Genomic DNA, 20,931 nt, shown 5'->3' with positions numbered 1-20,931 from the left:
ACTGTGCAGCCTTCAGCCCCTTGCTTGCACCCATAACACCAGGAGAATCCAGCTGATGCCTCCACCAAAGCCTTGGCACTCACAGAAAAAGATGTCCAGCGAGTTTCACTGCTTCAGCACCACCTCGGAACATCTCCCTGTCCCACCACCCCCACAGATGATCCATAAAGCAGCCGGGTGAGTCAGGCCACGCATCCCAGGCTTTGCTGCAGCATCAAGATCTGACTCCTCACTGCCGAGGCAATCTGAGGGCTGTGGTCTGGGGCAGCTCCACCTGAGGAGTCACTGCCTTGGAGGGGTGACTCTCACCAGCCGGAGCCCAGCTGAGGCACCAAACCCACACAGCAGCCCTGTCCTGCAACAAACCATCACCTCTGTACAGCCACTAGTAAGCCAGAGCAGCTCCGGGGTCAGTGCCTGGCTGGGGCCCTTCAGCACAGGCACAAAGATGTGTTTGCTCAGGGATTCACTGCCCTGGGTCTGAGTGGTGCTCCAGACACCCAGCCTTGGCACTAAAGAGCAGTAGAGGCAGCTCCCTGAGCTCAGTCTGACCCCTGGGTGCAGCACAATCGGTGTTCCAGCACTGCTGCTGAGAAAAAAACCCCTCACTTCCCCGCTGCACTGCCCAAAACGTCCCTCCAAAAAAGCCCTTGGGGATTTGTAACCACAGGGGTGACCCAACAGCCTTCTCAGGACAAAGCCGAGCCAGCTCCAGCTGAGGAGCCACACAAACCCTACAGCAGCTCCCCAGCCCCGAGGCACCCACAGCAGCTGCAGGAGCTCGGACCAAGCACAGCCCAGCAGCCTCCTGCCAAGGGGGTACTTTAATTTATACCCTTACAATGCTGTAACACCACACAGACCTTAAAGGAACAATGGAGAAAGTGCCACTTACCTCGGGTGTTGGGAGACCACAGTTCCTTCAGGAAGTAGGAAAAACCCCACTTGGAGAAGCTTAGGAGGCTGCTCAAGCAAAAGGGGGGGAGTGTGGCCATCCTGCTTTCCTGCTTTTATAGGGGCTGGGGCAGATGGGCAAACAGCAGCAGCTGTGGGTGCAGCACAGCAGAGACCCATCAGCTCATTAATCAAACCCAACCACGTCCAGCTGCTCCTGCAAACCGGGCAGGGAATTAACTCCCCTGTCCCCATGGAAGTGCCCTTCACCCACAGCCACCCCAAGGGCTGCTCCAGGTGCCAGTTTCCAGCCCCCAGGTCCAAACCCGGTGTGGGGGATGCACAGGGGAAGCTCCAGCTGAGCTCTGAGAGGGTCCAGTGTGAAGTTCAATAGCTTTGAAGTCCTAAAGCTCCTTTAAAGAGTTCCAAGTTTCAGTGATTATAAGGTATTAAAGGGGCAAAATGAGACTGAAAAGGATACTTGATGTCTTATTTCATTGCCTCACCATAAAATCCTTTTTTATTCCCTTTAAAGCCCTGCTGTCAACTGAAATAAAACTCCAGATTTATTCCTGGGGAGGTGCATGAGTAATGAAAAAAGGAGAATGAAGCACCATCAGTGGATTGCACAAGGGAAATCCCAGAGTTAACCCTCAAATCCATCCTTGGTGCTATTTTCTTCCAAAATATGGATGGGTAGAAAGTGGAAAATGATGGCACTGCTGCACGAGGAGGAGGAGAACAGGGAGCAAAGGTGTGAATGTGGTGGTGGGAAATGCTGGGAAAAAGAAAAGGAAACAAAGGAAACAGGAAGAAGCACCTTTTGCTGGTGCTTCCCAGGTAACATGAGGACAGCATTAACAAAAATCTCTTTAAAAAGTCCCCAAAACATAAAAATAGCCTCTTGATGGACTGTGTGAAAGCGATACAGTGAGGGAGGTGGGTGGTTTGGCAGGACCCACCAAACCTAAGCCAAAGGGATAAAAAAACCCCTGCAAAGCTCTTGAAAGCTGCTTTAAATGAGAGTGACATGTTTTGACACCGTTCCCGAAGAATGGCTGTAACACAAACAAAAATTAATGATGTCAAGTATTAATACTGATGCTGCAGGAATTCAACCAATGTGGTCCCAATTAAACATCAAATATGGTTATAATTTGAAAAATGACTCCAGGAATGTCATTGCGACATTCCCTGCTCGGGTCTCTCCCAGCATCCGCCCAGGTCGCTGTGTTTCCCTGTGGGATGCAGCCTCCCCCTTCCTCCATCCCTGGAAGTGTCCAAGGCCAGGCTGGACGGGGCTTGGCGCACCCTGGGATGGTGGAAGGTGTCCCTGCCCATGGCAGGGGGTGGAATGGGATGAGCTTTAAGGTCCTTCTAACTTGAACCATTCCAGGTTTCCAGGATTCTGTGATTTCCCATCCTCACTCATGGCTGTGGCAGGAACACCAAGTCCAGATGCCAAAAAGCATGACTCGCACCAGGAGGGCTTTTGAGTAGCAAATTTAGGTTCTATTTAACTCTTTGATGTCTCATTGCATCTTTTTCTCTGGAAATATGAAGGTGACAAAAATATCCTTTGCAGCCTTGAAAGCTTCCCAATCACTGGGCTCCAGAGGCTGGATTTTTATGGAAATCAGAGGTACAGGGATTTGTAGAACTCTAGGACTTGGCAGGACTACTCCCTGGCAATAAATAACTTCCTTGACCAAGCAAAGCCTGTGTCCAACCTGCCCCTGCCAGGCCCAGCACAAGTCAGCAGAGGGGCTGATTTTATCCAGGATTTCCAGGGAGAGTAAATCAGCCAGGACAGGCACAACTGACCAGGACATTTTTTTGGCTGCAGCTGCTCCTCAGAGTAAATATATTCTTCCCAAACACTCCTGGATCATTTATTGCCTGGACGACAGACTGGGAGATCTATGGGACAAAGCTGCTCACAACTCCTCCAAGGCACCTCCGCCAAGGCACTGGAGACGTTCCCAAAATCCAGGGCACGCTCCAAAGGAGGATCCACCCAACCACGAGTTGTTCAAAACCTCCATTTGTTTCTCAACCATCAAACACATCTGGGACATGCTGGACTCACAGACAACCCGAGGGTAAGGCCGATAATCCAAACTGGTTCTGCTGGGCAGCTTTGTGGCCATGGAATATTCTGCTTTTCTGATACCCACTGATAAGCACTGATGAAAAATTATTTGTGCAAACATGGACGTGCACCCTCACCATGTTCCCACCACAATTATGTTATCAGAGAGATCAGAGAGCCCTGAGTGAGAACAGCTATGGGAGAGCTACCTCTCACCTCCTCCCAGTGCTCCCTGGCTCTCCAGCTGGCCTCACTCACCCTCACCTTGGAGCTAGCTGCAGCCTTCCAACTCATTTATTAGTTTTCCAGGGTCCTGGCTGAGATGGGAGACAGCAGCTGCCCTCTGGAATCCCCTGACTGCTGCCAACTTCAGCTGGGGGGGGGAAGAAAAAAGACAATTAAATCCCCCCCCATAATGCGAATACTTTATTATCAATGAGTGACTGTATTAGCTTTTTGTCTGGGTATTAATAATATTTCAAAAAACCATACATCAAAATTAGGGCTTTCTCCTATTTTTGCTGTATAATTTTTCTTTGTTTTTTTTTTTTTTTTAAAAATCTGTATTGAAAGAATTATATAAGCCAAAGTGCATTTTCTGTTTTTTGTCCATATACACATTGCACCATACATAAATAATTACATTGTAAAAATGACTCCATAATTACAAGTATAATATATATTTTCATATAATATATAAAACTTTATATTAAATCTAGGTAGATGATATTTGGGATAGTCTGTGTCTTTTTTTTTTTTTTTGTGTGTGTGGTTTTTTTTTTGTTGTTCTCCTTTTGCCAGAGGCTGACCGTTATCGGTTGTTGCTGAGTAAGATCTCCAGCCAACAAGGACATGACGTGATGAACTGTCTGGAATAACACGGCCCCCAGCCCTTGGCGAAGCTGATCCGGACGCTGTTGGGGTCATAGGGCCCGTCTGCATAATCCAGCTCGGCCGTGTGCTGCAGCAGGCAGGACTTCTCGTAGTCAAACACCTTGATGGAGTAGCCCGGCATCACCTTGCGCACGATCAGAGTCCTACAGTTGGGGATGTCCAGTGTCGGGGAGTTGACAAAGATGGGATGCTCGCTGCGGTTGTAGGCCCACACCCCGTCCGGTTCCTTGCTCAGTAAAATCCCGTAGCCGATTTTACTTCGAGTCCTTCTCACAGTCTCGCTCCTGTTGTCCAGGTTTAGCTGTCCGAGGCAGAAGCCGTTTCCTTGAGGTAGGTCATAGAAGATACTGACAGACTGTTCGTACACTGTGTAGAGGCGGCCCACGCGCGTCCGGTGCTCCCAGTAGGCCACGTTGCACCAATGGCTCCTCTTCACGGCATCGGGCGACGTGCTGGCATCTGTGGGGAGACAGAGAGAGTCAGGAGTGCTGGGATCACCTGGGAAACGACAGGGATGGAGGCTGGGAAACAGCTCCTCCCACCCATCAGCTTTGCTCAGTGAGAACTGAACTTGTGCTCAACCCAAACCTTGTGTTCAACATAAACTTCACACTGAACCCAAAATTTGTGTTCAGGCCAAAACTTGTATTCAGCTCCAAACACGTATTTAACCCAAAGTTTGTGCTCAACCTAAAACTTGCGTTCAACACAAACTTCACGTTCCACCTAGTATTTGTGTTCAACCCAAAACCTATGCTCAACCCAAAACTTGTGTTCAACACAAATTTCACGCTCAACCCAAAATTTGTGTCCAAGCCAGAATCTGTATTTAACCTAAAATTTGTGCTCATCTCAAAAGTTCTATTAATCTGAAATCTGTGCTCAATCCAAAACTTGTGCTCAACCCAAAGTCCATCTTCATCTCAAAGCTTGTGTTCCACCCAAATACTGTCTTCAGTTACATCAAATGCCACCAAGACCGGCAGCTCAAGCCCAGGCTGGAGACCCCACAGGGCGCCCACCATCTCCCATGAGCTCAGCACATCTTCCTCTCTCCAATTTAATGTCCAACCCTGCATCCAGCAGCTGGGCCCCCGTGTCCTCAGGATATCTGCATTCCTCCCACCGGAGCTGGCACAGACACTGCCCCAGTGTTGCTCTGCCAGCCCTGAGCCTGGCGGCTCCCCAGCACCACTGTGCTCCTGTATCCCCACTTTCCAAGCCCAATTTGTGCCGAGCTGACCCCAGGGGGATGTCCAGGACGTGCCTCGATGAGTGACCCGCTGGGTGTCTCTGCTGTGTAATATTCTCTGACAGCGATGTTCCCATGGGGAACATGAAATCTGAGGAAGTGCTTCATGCCAAGGGGGAGTAGCTGCTATGAACTATACATGTCCTTCTAAAAACCCATTGGAACTCTCTCCAGACAATGAGAAACGTCTCTTCTTTCTAGGAATTACAGTCAGGGAAGACGGGAGGGACACAGGCTGCCAGAAATCTGTTTAATCTATGATGCCTCCAGAATTTATGATGTCTCCAGAAGGAAGACAGGAAAAGAAGGAGCCCCAAAGAGGGCAAATTAACCACTTGCTGAACATCATTCCTGCTCCTACCACACCGGTTAACAGAAAACTGCCGTGGAATTTCCAGCAAGGAGCTCTGCTCCGAGCCAGCCGCGCTCCGTGGCCGGCATTAAGCTCCTTGACAATCCCTCACGCGCCCGCGGCCTGCTGACCCCGGTGCCTCCGTGCCATCATGTCCCATTAACTTGCCCACGGGGTGATGCCATTATTTTGCTCCAGAGCCCCCATTGACACACCGGATTTCAGGCACAGCCCTCTGGCCCTGCTTCTTTTCAGCTCAAATTACCCCGGAGGGGACCGGGCTCCCCTCCCCATTAACCAGCTTTGAATTAAGCGGCTTTGTTGGAGTTTAACTGGAGTTGTAACTATACAAATTTAAGGGGAGGGCCATGGGGGAGGGGGTGACAGGGCAGGCAGGGAGGCAGCAGGATGCCCTTTGCTGTGGGCAATGCTCATCAGCCTGAACCAACCCCTTCACCCACCACAGGCCACATTTTTGTGGACACCATCTCAGTCCATCCCCCTGCCATCGACAGGGCCAACTTCCACTAAACCAGGGTGCTCAGAGACCCATCCATCTTCCAAAGCATCCAGTTTCCACAGGCATCTCTTCCCTGGAACATCCTGCAGATGCTCCCACTGCCTTTCCAAAGCTCTCCCCAAATGCTGAGTTTTGCTGTTGTCCCACTCAAGTTGGTCTGGGGGCTACAGACCAGCTCAGGGCCTTTCATGTGCCGGGGCCGGAGGCTGGTAGCAATTACTGAGCTCCGCATCTGTTTAACCTCCCAATCTCCTCAAAGCCCTCCATGCCCATTAGCTACGTTGGTTTTGTCATTTCGTTTTTGAGAAACTACTGCTCCGCCCCTGCATTTCCCTTACAGATTAAGGATGGGACAGCTCCAAACCTCCAGTGTCCCCAGCAGCTCAATTAATCTGGGGAACAGTCAGCAATAAACATTTAAATAGGAGTTTCCCATGGTTTACTGCAAATTAATATATGAGGTAGGGAAAGCAAAGAAAGCAAAGCCAGGAGGAAAACAGTGCCTATCCTACAAGAATATCATGCTGGAGGTGCCACCAGCCCTGGTGCCATCTCTGCTTTACAGGAACTTGGAATTATCTAGGCAAAATCATCAATGAAAACAGGGGAAGGGCTTTTTACACCTCCTGCTTTCACATGCATCTGAAATAGCCTCATTAAAAGCGCTTCCATGCAACTTATGGCAGGAACTTCACTCCATCCATCCATCCATGAATGCATCCCCCTGCAAATGTGCTCCTCATCTCTGTCATCCCACAGCTCCTGCCTGGCAGTGACAGCCCTGCCAACTCAAAGCACTCCTGGAGATGTCCTGTGCTTCTTCAAACAGGTGAGGAGATGAGTTTTAGGTAGCTCCACCTCAAGAAGTGAGAAGTTTCTTTTCAATCCACTTCTGGCCAGGGGAGAGAAAGTGTTTAAAATCCAAAAAAAGCAACCCACAGGGAAATAAGCCCTGAAAGGGGACAGTTACAGGCCCATCTGAGCAGCCCCTGCCTGCAGGAAGCTGTTGCAGGGTCCCTCTCCCAGCGCTCCCTGTGCCGTGGTGAGTTCCTCTCCCTCCTTTTATCTCCCAGTGCACTCAACCAAATCCTGCGAAGATGAACTCATCCCGCAGCCCTGACATAAAACAAGCACTTCAGCAAGCCCCCAAATCAGGGGGGCCTGTGCTGTGTCTCATCCCCTGCCAAGTATTACTTTCGCCTCCAGCTATTAGCCACTACCACTCTGCAGAGAGCAGGGGCGGCCGGCACAACACCACCTCCTCCTCTGCCTTTTAAATAAATGCCACTTTTCCCTTCTCTTTTTTTCCATGCTGCCCTTTATGCACAAACAAGAAAATCCATTTTTTGTTCTGTTTTTTCCCCCTCCCACTTCTGCTGGAACAGAGGCAGGCTTGTTAGCCTTCTTTTTGAAGAAAGGAAAATATTTGAGTCCCACAGTGGTACAGGACGGGTTTTTAACAACTATCATTGTAGGCAGCTACAACTTGTAGCAGCTCCAGAGGGGCTGGCGTCAGGGCTATCTCCTCCATCGAAGCCACCTTCATCCATCAGATGGAGGGGCTGAAACTCTGCCTCGTGTTTACTCCTTCCTCCACGTCGCTGCTTCCTCCACGGCAGCGATGCCTCGCAGCACATCCCGAAGTAAATTCAAACAATTAGAGATAAAGGAACAAGATAGGAGAATCAAACCCAGAATTTAAAGGGAAAAGCCTCCTGCATGGCTCAGGCAAAAGGAATCTGGATCTGGGAATAAATGCAGAGAGCAAACACTGTAAATCCTCTCAGCGCTAGCAGCACTGCTGCTGTCGCTCCCTGCAGAGTGTGGAGGTAAAGAAAATAACTTGAGGTTTGAGACTGTGATTTGACAGCGTTTTATGCCAGTAAAGTTCAAAGGAGTGCTTTAAAAGAGAAAAGAAAGATGCTTTTTTCCAAAACAAAATGCTGCACAGCCCCAATGCTTGATGTTGCGCTTAAAAGCAGGATGGAAAACATGGGCAGATCACGAAACACATGAAATAAATGACTCTGATTCACTATTTGGCTTTCCCAAAGCCACCAAACCTCCTCTCAGCAGGTCAAATGGACCCCTCAATACATGGCTGCAAGGAAGAACTTCTCAAAACACATTTAAGAGGTGCCCATAGGGAAGACCATGCACATAAAAAATAAACCACTGCACTCTCCAGATGTGATGGGGACTTGAATGCACATCTGGGCATCTGGAAATGAAGTAGGATATTCAAAAGTCCCCCCACACAGAGCTCACTCCCCATTTCCATGTTCCTCCCTCCTGTACTCCTGTGTCACAGGGCAGCCTCACAGTCCACTGGCCATGGAGCTCAGTTACCTCCTCTCTCCACATCTTTCCATTCAGTTTAATTCCACTTTTGGACTATTAGATCCAAGCTCAGTCTTTTTCCTCCCCTCTGCCACAGCACAGATCTAGATTTACACTGCCCAACACACAGGAGCAGGGAAGCAGGAAGGTTACAGCCATACACAGCTCACTGTGCACAAGGTGCAGATAAAAAGCCTAGCACAAAGAACACACACATTTCTCCAAAATCTATTAACAGTTCACTAGGGAGCCATCAGTTAAAATAATCCCCCATTAATACCCCATGAAACAAGCACCAGGGTAAGGAAGGGGTTAAAACTTTCCACAGCAGAAATGGAATTTTTATGGCTTTGCAAAAAAAAAAAAAAAAAAAAAAGAATTAATTGTCAATCTGCCCCAGCAAAGCTCACAACCATTTTCCTTAAGCCAATTTACTTAAAATACCTCTGCCTTACAAGTTTCAGCTGGAATGCATCACTGTGCCCCCCAGAGCCCCCCTGCCACCAGCACCGACCCCGGCACGGCCCCTTTGGCAGGGGAGAGGCTGAGAGCCGTCCCCAGCACAGGGGGCCCCTCCAGGGACACAAAGCAGCCACCTTCTGGCTGCCTGTCCTCACTGGGAGTGGCAGGTGGGACTCTGAGGGCACCTTGGAGGGGTTGGTGAGCCCTGTCTTGGCGCACGGGAGTGCCCCAGTGTTGGCCTCACTGTGTGTATTTAAGGCAACATCCTAATCCCAGCAGGGAATGGACACAGGAGGCTGGGCAGGAGCTTCTCCATCCTGGTGAAAATCCTGGTGAGCACAGGACAGTTCAGTCCCCTTCTCTAACTCCTCCTTGGTTTCTCCAGGGAAGCAGGAAGCTGCTGTTACAGCAGGACAATGGACTCCTGAGGGGAAAGGCAGGTGGGTGCAAGTAGCAGGATGGGCAGCCCTGGTTTTCCTCCGGGACATTTTCCTAAAGACCAGGATCAACAGAGGATCCTTTAATATCCCAGCTTTCACCAAGAAAAGATTCTCCCTGGCTCACAGAGACCCTGAAAAGCTGCCACCAGCTGCCCAGCCGATGGCCAAGGTCAGCCACAGGGGCAGCCAGCTGGACCTTCCCATGCTGCAGAGCATCAAACTCTCCCAGATTTCTGGTTTACTCCACTGAATGTAAGGATTCAGCCCAGCTCCCATCTCAATTATGAAACAAGAATGTGGTTTTATATTGTCATTAATCTGGTGTCACCGCTGCCACTGCGGGGTCCCAACTCCTCCACCCTCACATGGCTGTTGGGCAGCCATGGACACCAGTTCAGCTCACTCATCCCACAAAAACCATGGAAAAACAGCTGAGAAGAACCCTCCCTACCACCACATCCACCATCCTCCTCCTCCTCTTCTTTCCACCTTTCCCTTGGAGCAGAGCTCTGCTGCTCCCCAGCCTCCTCCACCAGCAGATTGAATTTGTTAACCCAGGAGATGATTAACTCAGAAGAACACTTGCGCTGGGTTAATTAATTCAATTAGTTCAAAAAAAGGGTCTGACGAGCACCAGAGCCCATGCAAGAGGTGTGTGGAGAGGCCTGGGGGGAAAGGGGGACATTTCCATGGCAACCCAAGAAACAAAAGCAACACAGGACAAGGAGTCAATGCCAAGAATGAGGATGAAAACAATTTTCTCTGCATAAAAGAAACCACTCTGCAAAATCATCAGCTCATGCTAATTTTTTTTTATATCCTTCAAAGCAAAACACATGCCATGTTTAGTTCTGCCCGGAAATTTGGAAGTCATCATCAGTTAGCTTATTTTCAAGTTAAACTCAAGGAGTTTGCTTCTAATGGACCTTCCCTGGCCATTAAATCCACAGTCCAGAACATGAGTTTAAGGTATTTTGGCACTGCTTTTCCCCCAGCTCCCCTGTTTCAGAAAGGACATTTCAGCAAAGGGTGAAAACTGGAAAAACCCAACTCAGGTATTTTTCACTGGCATTTTTATGAGTTACTTCTAAATGCCAAAGTTTTCAGAGATTTAGGGGATGTTTTTAAAATGTTTTTGAGTCCAACAGTCTCCATTAACCTCAGTTTGTCTTGCTCAGAGCTTTCCCAGGCACGTCCATGGCTTTTCCAGCTCCTGGGCTGTGCAGGTACCTGCGTTACACCTGGCACGTCCGAGGAACACAACAATGTAAATACAGCTTCAAAAGGAGCCTTGAACGTCACCGCCCACGTTGGCTGCCACTTCTGAAAGCACCAGACCTGTCATCAACCACAGCCTGGCTGGGACTTCTTCCCTCTTGGAAACCAGCCCTGGATAAACCCAAATCCAGCAAAATCCCAGGGTCGTGCTTGGCATCTCTGGGACCATCCACCCCTGTACCCCAACCAGCTGGAAAATGGGGAGAAAAACGAGCTGATGAAAACCACAGGGGAAAAGGTGGGGAAGGGAAGGTCCCCACTATTGATTTTCTGTAAAATCCAGAGGTTTGATGAAAATCTGAGCATTGTCTGGTTGGGATTGGCTTTTTCCTCTGCCTGCTGCTGCCAGCTGGGCAAGGCACCAGCTCCACAAACAGGGGAGAAGGTTCATTCCCAAGTCCCCTCTGCAGTAGGGTGAGGGAAGCTGGAACAAAACTGGGGGGAAAAAAACCCTTTTTTTCCATTTTTAGGTTGAGAACTTGCAAATTTTCAGCTCCTCCACCCAGCCATGTGTGCAATCCTTCTTTTGTTCTCCCAGAGCCTGAAAAACGCTGAGAATCTGGGAGAAATCACCCCATAAATCACTGGATAGCAGAATTCCCTTCCAGCCGCTGCCGTGATGTCCAAGGCTCCCTTCCCTGCGCCGCTCCTGCCTGGCCCTGTGCCCACTGTTCATCAGCCCGGAGGCTGCAATCCCGGCCACGCCAACCACATCCCAGTGGGATGGCCACGGGTTGGGATGGCCAAGTGGGACCTCCTGAGCTCTCATCCGCCTTTGGAAGCCATTCTGGCTTGGCAGAGCAGCTCTAGGTGCTGTCAGAAACCCCTCAGGGAGTGGGACAATCCGCCCAGCAGCCAGAGCTGCGGCACGGCAGAGCATCCTGCGGCAGGGCCGAGGCTCTGGGAAATGGGATAAATATAAATAATCATAGTTTTCGCTCCCAGAGAAGTTTCGGCTGAGTGCTTCAAAGCCTTTTAAAAGCAGAAACTAATTAGTAGGTCCCTCAGAAGAGAAACAGGAATAACACCCCTTCCCTCCTCCATCGTGCCGCTTGGGAAGTGCACGTTGGGCGCTGGAGCCGAGCCTGGGAATCTCCTCAGTGGAGGGGGACGGGCCAGAGGAGAGAGGCTTTGGCTGAACCAAACCAAAGCCTGCTGGTTCACACCAGCACTAATCCCAGAATCATTAATGTTGGAAAAGACCTCCAAGGAAGGGGTGGAGGGGGCACTGAGGTGCTGGAGCTGTTTTGGGAAGCCAGAGGCCAAGTTGGTGAGGATGTCATGAAGAGGCTGCAGAGATGCTGCTGGAGCCTCCTCATTTTCCAAACTTCCTAAGAACATCAGGTGTCCCCAGCAGCAGCAGGAGCACTGACCCAGCCCTGGATGCTTTTTTTATCCAGTTGTTGGATAATCCATGGGCACCGAGCTCCTCCAAACCAGGAAGGCTGTCCTGCAAAGGCCAGACAGCACATCACCATCTCCTTGCACAGCCCAACCCCAAATTACAGCTCAGCTCCCTCCAGGAACAACCCAAATTTGCCATTTCCAGAGGGGAATGCTCAGCTGCCCCTACATGAGCTTCCCCTCCTTCAGATGTCCCAGCTGATCACAGAAAATCCACTTCCCAAAACACCAGGAAAATGGGAACTTTGGGCTTCAGAGCTCGCACAGGACACAGGACCCCGAGCAGCTGTAGCTGCCGCAGCTTTTTTTAGTTTCCTAACCAGAAATGAGCAGAGCTGTCTCCCTGGGAGGAAAACCAAAGCAATACCAAACATTACCATCAGACATATTTTGAGCGCCTGCACTGTGCTCCAGCCCCAGCCATTCCCTTCAGAGCAAGAGCCTCTCCCTGCTTTCACATCTGCATGGGATTTACTCCTGAGAACGAGCTGATGGCTTCCAGAGGTGACATGAGGAGCAGCAAATGGGCTGAAAAAACCCAAGGCCACCCTGATTTCTCAGCAGCCACAGCGGCACCTTCGAGGGCAGACTGAGTGTCTGTCGGCTCCATGCCAATACCACTGTAAGTATCAAGGACTGAGAAAGCTTTAGGAGTTCATCACAGACCTGGAAAACAACCTGTGACAGAGGAGGCTCCCTAAGGGGGCCACAAGCAGCAGCCCAACAAGTATTTTTCTCCATATAATCTGGGAATGAGCTGCTTTCCTCCTCCTCAGCTGGCTGGGTGTGGAATCTGGTGCCAGGCAGACATGAGACCTCAGCTTGGGAACTCTGGCTTTCAACCCAAACTTGTGCCAGAGGGTTCATCCCAGGCCAGCTGTGGGTCCTCTATTCCAATCCAACCCTCTCTCCAAAAGGGGTCCAGCCAAAGCCTCCCCTCATTTGATAATTCTCCCCTGCAACCCCAAAAAAAGGCGCTCTTTCCAGCATGGTATCAGTGCCCTCACATATAAGGGAAGCAGACAGGGGCTGCGAGTGCAATGGGAATTCAGGCTTTGTTCTCCCTGGCCAGAGCCCAAGATCCTGCTCCTAATAAAGCTCTCCCAAGCCTCTCTGCCTGCGCAGGCACCTCGAGACGGGAGCCACGGCTCCGGGGCTGCCACCGCGTGTCACGACGCCCACGGCTCCTGCAAGTCCTCGCTCGTGGCAGATTTGCTGGAGTTTTACAGGGAATTAAAGGATTTTGGGTGCCAGCATGGCCTTTGCAAGGAAACAAATCCCTCCGGTGTGCTGGCCAGCCTGGTCATGCTGAAAGGCTAAACCTGTACGGGGAGGTCTGGGGCTCCCATCTGACAGAGAGGGATTGAAAGAGCTGGGATGGGGTTGGGGTGAGCGGCCCAGGGAAGGGCCCAGCGCAGGAATCCCACTGGGAAGAGATAGAAGGGAGCACAGGAATGGCTCCTGACCTCCTGCTTGCACGCAACACGTCCAGGGCTGCGTGGGCACCCACACACGCCAGATTTTCTGATAGCTGCTGCATGTATTGATGTGTAAACATCTGCTGGGGCTGTCGCAGCCCTCGCTCCAAGCAAGCAGCTCGCTCCACTCACAACTGCTCGTGGCCAGCATCCATGGGCTCTTACTCCCACTTCAAGCAAAGACTAAACAATGACTTCAGCAACTCAGGATTTAAGCCCCAGGGTTGGTCCCTCACATCCACCGTGGAAGCAGTGAGGATGCCGTGCTGGATGTCCCGCAAAGCAGGAGGGTCTGCACTACTGTGAGCACCATGGAAAACAGCTCTTGTGCCATTTGTGTGCCATGGAGGGGCCCTTCTGGAAAATCCACAAATCAGCAGCTCAGAGAAGTGGATGCACAGAGCACCCGTTTCTGCTAACCTGGAATAAGATCACCCCTGAAGATCAAACACATCTTTTCTCAGAATTATTGAACTGTTACAGCTGTAACTCTAAAATCAGTGAGTCCAACTGTCACATTTTTATACTCCCTAGGATGCTGCTGTAAAATCTACTGCAGTGCACACGAACAGCAAGAAAATTTGTGTGAAGCAGGGGTGGGGGATGAAAATCATTGTATTTGCATGAAACCCACAACACTGAAGAGCATCACTGCAGCCCAGAGACGCAGCAAGGTGTGGCCTCTTCAAGTCCCCATCTTTCAATGTCATCTCGCAGATGATCAAATTCCTCACGCTGTACTTGCCCAGGGAGACTGGAGGTGACTCACACTAATTACCCTCCCTGGCCAAGAAGGACTTGTTTTCATTTCTACAAACCACAGTTTCTTTTGAAAAAAAGAGGGGGGAAAATAGGAAAATGCCAAAATACACAGAGAGCTCCATGGAATACATCCTGTGCTGCTGCACTAATATGAATCCCAGACAACTCCAGCTTCGTTAGGGATATTCTAGGAGAAAAGGATTAATGAGTTATCACAGAAATAGTTTGGGCTGGAAGGGACCTTAAAGCTCATCCCATTCCACCCCCTGCCATGGGCAGGGACACCTTCCACTGTCCCAGGGTGCTCCAAGCCCCGTCCAACCTGGCCTTGGACACTTCCAGGGATCCAGGGGCAGCCACAGCTTCTCTGGGCACCCTGTGCCAAGGCCTCATCACCCTCACAAGGAACAATTCCTTCCCAATACCCCATCTGTCCCTGCCCTCTGGCAGTGGGAAGCCATTCCCTGTGTCCTGTCCCTCCGTGCTCTGAGTTACAGCATGGACACAGCCAGTGTAACTGTTTGGATGAAAAACTCTCCCACCTTTCTAGGACAAGCTCTCATCTTTGTTGGGAGCTGAATTTTCAAGCTAAAAATAACCTTTTCAGGACTGCTCTCATGCAGGGTTTCTGGCTGCAACTCCTCCACAAGCTGTTTTGGGGCTGAAAGCAAAGGCTGAACTCAGAAACTGTAAATGAAGCACCAAATAAACGACCTTCCCATGGAGAGGAAAACGGGAAGGAGAGGAAGGGGAGCAGGTCGGGCTCTTTGTACATCAAGGCCAGGGAGATTACAGGAGCACGTGAAGGCATCCTCGGGGATAATGAGTTCAACACTGCACTCCCTCAATTCAGCACTAGAGGAGAAATATCAGATTCTTCCCCTCCCTCCAGGGAAATCAGTCCTAAAAGATAAAGTAAGGAATATTAGGAGAAACACCAGGAATTATACATTAAAAAGGCAGCTTGTCACCAGCCTAAACCAGACCCATTTTTCTTCCTCATTCCATATATATCGCACATATAAAAAATCCACATGGATGTAGAGAACTCCCCTGCAAAAACCCTGAAGAATAACTGGTTATAAATCCAGGGTCCGATACTTTTCCAGAAAATTCACAAAGCTCCAATGAGCAGCACAAATTCTCACTTTGGACAATTTTTGCCCATTATTGAAGCATTCCACACTGTTTCTGATGGGGTTGTGGATGATGTGGAAGCCTCATTGTTCAACCCCACTCTTACATGGTACAAACAGATACTGGTGTTATAAGCTCTGTCAAGTTCTGCATTAGAATCTTTAAATTGTTAAAAATAGGAAAGAAACTGCACAGTTCACATATTTTATAAAGCTGGGTTAAATCAACATCTGCAAAAAATATCCCCGTTAAACGAAATAGCAGGATTTCATTAAGTAAATTGCAAGTTGGCAAAAATTCTGAAAGAAAGGGAAAAAGCCACAGCCAGCCCTGTAATTTAAACCTTATTTTAACTGTGACAGCATGGCTGTGAGAGGCTGCATTTCCAAAGGAAAAAATAAAATAAAGTTTAAAAAAAGTACCTGTTCCTCCTGTACCTCACCTCAGCGTCTGCAGTTGTCACTCAAACGAGTTTTTCCACAGGGTGATGAAGAGGGAGCAGGACACGCTCCCACCCCTGCATCCTGTGTGTCAGATCTACCAACCTAGGAGCACCCAGATGCTGGTGCGTGATGCGTGAGGGTGTCTGTCAAGCCCTGTGAGCCAAGAGGGCTCAGGGACACCCCAGTGAGGCTGCAGGCCCCCTTCCATCCCTTTCCCTGGAAGCTGAGCAGCTGAAATCTGAGATGAGATGGCTGCGGAGCTGAGAAACAGCTCAGTCTGGGTGACACTTCATCACTTTGTGTGTTTTAAACACATCCTGCTCCCCTGCATGAGTCCAGGAGCCAGGCAAGCCCAGCCTGGGGCTGCGCTGGTGGCACCCACCCCATCCCCTCTGTGGGTGCCTCGGGGACACTGAGTGGCAGGAATTGGGCTCCTGGCTTGTGTATCCCAAAGAAGTGCCTGAAGGCACAGGATGGGCAGTGCTCACCCTGGGGAACTCTTCCGGGCTCTCCTCTGGGAACGCTGTTCTAGGGCGGTTGTGGCCCCATGTGCCCAAATCAAGGGTGCAGCTTTGGGGCACAGCTCAGCCCTGGGGCAGGCAGGGAGTTTCCAGCCAGTTTTCCCAACCTGCCGAGTGCCTTCCCAGCCCGGGGTGACTCAGGCAGGCTGGGCTGGGCCGCGTGGGGAAGCCGAGCTCTTCCCACAGTGCCGGCCAAGGGCCCTGCAGGAGCCATCCCTGCAGGAGCAGGGACAGGGACAGGACACCCCGAGGGCACCGTTCTGGAGCCACCTCCTCCAGGGCAACAGCCAGCATTTGGGGTCCAGATTTGAGCTCCAGAACTCCAGTAATGACAATTTTGCACCCAAAAGCTCTGCGTATCCTAGGGGAATCACCTGCAAGCAGCACTCTGGAAGCAGTAAAACCCCCCCATCTGGCACACACTGGATGTGTTTGCTTTGAAAAGAATTGCAAAACCTCAAAACAAAACGTGGAAAGAGCAGTTCTGATCTGCAAACTTGGAGCTGAAGAGGAGCCCTCTCACATAAAGGCCAATTATTTGCTTACAAGGTTTTGGCTTCGTTGTTTTTCCTGGCACTTACGCCACCGGAGTTATTTTGAAGGGCTGTTTGCTTCAGGAGGAGCCGAGCAAACAGCAATCCCATTTCCTTTCGGATCTAAACATCCGTTTGCCGTGTGAGCAGGAGGAAAAAAACCCAACCCCGAGTGCCTCAGGAAGCGCAAGGAAAGGGGAGGTGGGTGCTGATGGGGAGGGGAGCACAGCACCCACCCCTGCCATACAAGGGGGTCTCCATTCCCTGCTGGCCTAAAATGAGAGGGAATGGCCATCCAAGGGGTCTGGGATGTTTTCCTTGAAGCAGACCAAGCAAAGGACCAATGGCTGGACCCTCCCACCTTCCTCAACACACCCATGGGGGTTGGACTAGATGATCTTCACAGGTCCTTTTCCCACCCAAACCAGTCTAGGATTCCACTCTTACAGTGGGATGGAGCAGTTCCTGAGGGGAGAATTCCAGGCAGTATCACAGCCTGGTGCTGGATGAAGCAAGAAATAAAAGCTGCACAGGCTCCTTGTAGCTCCCTGGAGATGCAGCATCGGTGGAGCCTTGCAGAAGGAAATTTGGAAGCAGAAGAAAGGTGGTTGTGCCGGGGCAAGTGCAAGGCAAAGGATGCGGAGCTGCTGGAGCAAGTCCAGAGGGAGGCCACGGAGCTGCTCCAAGGGCTGGAGCCCTTTTGCTCTGGAGCTAGGCTGGGAGAGCTGGGAATGTTCACCTGGAGAAGAGAAGGCTCTGGGGAGAGCTCAGAGCCCCTCCCAGGGCCTAAAGGGGCTCCAGGAGAGCTGGAGAGGGACTGGGGACAAGGGATGGAGGGACTGGGAATGGCTTCCCAGTGCCAGAGGGCAGGGATAGATGGGATATTGGGCAGGAATCCTCCCAGCTACGCTTTCCACCCTCCAGTGAGCAAAGGGCCAGCTCGCCAGCATGTTCCTAAATTTCCTGGTTTTTGAGGATACAAGCCAGGTCATTAACATTATTTATAGGTTCCTGTGTATGAGTTTCCATTTGTTTGCCTGCTTAAAACCAGTTAGGTGGAAAAAAAAGCAATTCCTGGAGGTCAGACAGTTAAAAAACGCTCATGTCCATGGTCTGATGGACCCAAAGGATCAGCAGCTCCTTTAGAGGCCTAACTGTTTCCTTAAATGCTTATTGTGTAAATATTTAAGCTACTTTATAAAACTTTTACAATGTACTTAGGAAGCATAAATCTCCCCAGTGGAGCACGGCAGGCCCTGGCCGGCGCACGCTCAGGCAGCTTTGGGAACACAAACAGGGACATTTCCAATGCTAATGCTGCACCCAAGGGGCCCTGAGGTCACAAGCTCAGGAAAATCATTACGAAGCTGATCCCCTCGGTTCACCCCAAAAGGGAGCGTGGTTACGTGCACTGAGTCATCGCTACGGTGTGACTTCAGCGTCACTGCTCTTAAAAACAGCCATGGATTGATGGCTAGTGGGTGGTGGTGTGCATGGAGCCCTGAGGTTTTTCTCTTCAAAGTGCAGCTCTTACATGCAAAAAATTATGTAATTCAAAAACAACCCACTAATGCTCACCCATTTTAAGAATGAAATGATTTTTTTTTCAATGCCTGTGGCAGGTTTGAAGTCAAGCCCAACTCGTCAGAGCCCACTCCTTCATCCCTCACCAGTCCAGACTGCAACCAAACCAGTGCCACCAACCCACCCCAGCCTCTCTCATGGTGCTTTCTGGGGAGACGAACTTCCCAGAGGTGAATATTCCCTTGCATTAGGAAAAACCCCCATGTGCTGACTGACACATCTGTATCCAGGCTGGTTTCCATATGGAAAGCCGTGCAGCTTTATGGGATTTGCTTGGACACAGCATTTCCCTCCTCCAACTTTTCAAATAAATGAGACCTTATTTAACACAGGAAATAAGATGTTTAGGATTTTTTCCCAAAAACAGCTTCTCTACTGTAATTTAGGTGCGTTTAAGGCAACAACAAACAGAATCAACAAACTGGAAGTTTATTCCCTTTGCAAAGCACAGCTTGCTGTTGTATATGATGAAGTACATAGAAAATCTGGAGAAAACTTGGATGGGAGTTCAAACACTGATGTTTTAAAGATGAAAGCGTGTTCTTCGATTAAATGTTTAAATAAAGTTTTCTGGTACTAAATCATTTAAACATTTTCACATTCCTCACATTTCTAGAAGCGCCATTGGCTTTTATTTATTGTCATAACCCAGTGCCCTTAGCAAGCCGCCAGGGCCACTTGAGGCAACCTGTTTGCCAAAGGGAAAGTTCTTTCAGGATGGTAAAAAATCAGGAAGAAAAGAGGAGACTGAGTCTTATTCTTCACTCCCCATTTACTCCCCAACCTCCATCATATTTTCCTTTTTTTTTATATAAGTAAATCCTCCCATGCTTCCCATGGGCACAGCCAGGTTCTGCTCCAAATATTGACCAGAAATTTAAAGTAACTCCACTGACATCACCATGGTTGTATTTAGACAGCTGAAACTCAGGGAAGAAATTGGCCTGGGTGTTCAAATTGTCTTTTTTAGCAGCTCTTGGGCTGTTCCAGGGTGCTGTCAGTGATGAAGTCAGCCTAACTCATGGGGGAACAGAGCATGGCCCTGCCACCAGTGCCTCAAACAGCTCCAAGACGAGGAAAACATGAAGTCCTCGAGCTTTTTGAGAAGGTAAAACTCATGCAACCACCAAGCCCAACACTCCAACCCTGCAATGCAAGGAAGCTCTGACCTGGCCTCTCCCAGCTCTGCCACAAAGCTTCGAGGAACTACAGAGAGATCCAGGATAAATGGGGATAAACCTGCCATGAGTCAATTCAGAGTGGAAATGCTGGCAAGGTTTAATTGCAGGACAATGCAGCAGCAGAGGAACAAAAAGCTGAATTCCTCCTAAGACACAGCTCGATAAACAAAACATGGTTTCCAAAGCCAGAAGATAACCGGGCTCAGTCACCCAGCGCGCTGTTACCGACCCTGATGTTCTTATTTCCTTGTAAATCCATCATTAAGGAATTAAAACAACAGCCCAGGCTCAAGGGGACATTCATGAGTCCCGAGTCCTGCTTGGCGCTCCGGGTACCCTGGTGGTTCCATCCCTGCTGCTCTCCACTGAACCTCTCCCCAGGAGCTCCCAGGGCTGTTTGGTTAACATGGCCCAGGATAAAACTCCCTATTTATTTTGGCACCATTCACTCCGAAGGCCCTAAAACCCAAATAAAGTCCATTCCCCTCTGTGTGTATCTCCAGCTATTGACACTGCTCAGGACCAATTTGCAAATCCAAACAAACGTGCGTTGTGTAATGGGGCTGGAAAAACAATCAGGAAGGGGCTGGGGATGTGCTCGAAGGTTCCTGCGGGGAGGGAGGGCTGGAAGGGGCGGCAGCCCAGGCGAAGATTACAAGAAATTCAACTTTACTCTGATAACAACAGGGGCTATTTTCTGCCCACGACATCACGCTCCCAACCCGCCATGAAGCAGTGGAGATGGTGCTGGTGGAAGTCACGGAGGACTTTGCTGGTATTTCCAGTGGCCAACATCCCACAGTTCCCTCTTTTAAAAAGAACAATTTTTTTTCTTTTCAAGTGCCTCACAACCACCCAAATCCTCTCTGCTGGCTCAGCTGATCCAAGGATAAGTCGCAGCATCCCAAGTCCATGTGAACAAGCCCAGACCCTCCCACCTGTGCTCCCCAGCAGGGAATGATGCAAACTTTGGGGGCACAACTTATCTGCCCTGTTTTAGCCCTGTTTTGTAGAGAGAAGATGAATTGTGCCCTTCAGCTGAGTCTTTCTCCCTGTTGGCTGCAGTTAAGTATCTAAAAAAACCACCTCAGACATGGACATCTGTATAAATCTAAGATTAAGTGCAAGAATTGCTACCCAAACACCATCCAAATGGCCCAAAGAACAATCAGCTCTTTAATCACATGCAAAAGCAACATCTCACTAAGGGAATTCAAATCTTAAGGGTAATGTGCAGTCTCCTGGATGACTCTGGATAGGAAATGGAGCTGGAAATGGATTGTGAAAATAAATACATTGGTGTATTCTACCTGCAGACACAGAACTGATGTGTAAGTGGTGGCATTAAGCTACCCCCACGTAAG

At 49.9% G+C, this 20,931-nt stretch overlaps 1 protein-coding gene across 1 annotated transcript in view; it reads right to left on the bottom strand.

Moving 5' to 3' along the window:
• Positions 1–3,397: 3,397 nt before the first annotated feature.
• The window catches only part of SMAD6 (SMAD family member 6), a gene marked incomplete at its 5' end in the record, with an annotated part of 37,920 nt that continues 20,386 nt past the window's right edge, over positions 3,398–20,931 (bottom strand). The window contains one exon of the mRNA XM_042039589.1: positions 3,398–4,339. Within this exon, the coding sequence (XP_041895523.1) occupies positions 3,798–4,339 (542 nt within the window). The remainder of the gene's footprint in view (positions 4,340–20,931) is intronic.

This window comes from Corvus kubaryi, unplaced genomic scaffold (assembly GCF_017639235.1).
Source record: "Corvus kubaryi isolate FWS band 111438036 unplaced genomic scaffold, C.kubaryi_AGA036_p1.0 37394, whole genome shotgun sequence".
Lineage (NCBI taxonomy): Eukaryota > Metazoa > Chordata > Aves > Passeriformes > Corvidae > Corvus > Corvus kubaryi.
Note: the sequence above shows the minus strand (reverse complement) of the source record. Positions and strands in the feature narration are given on the sequence as shown.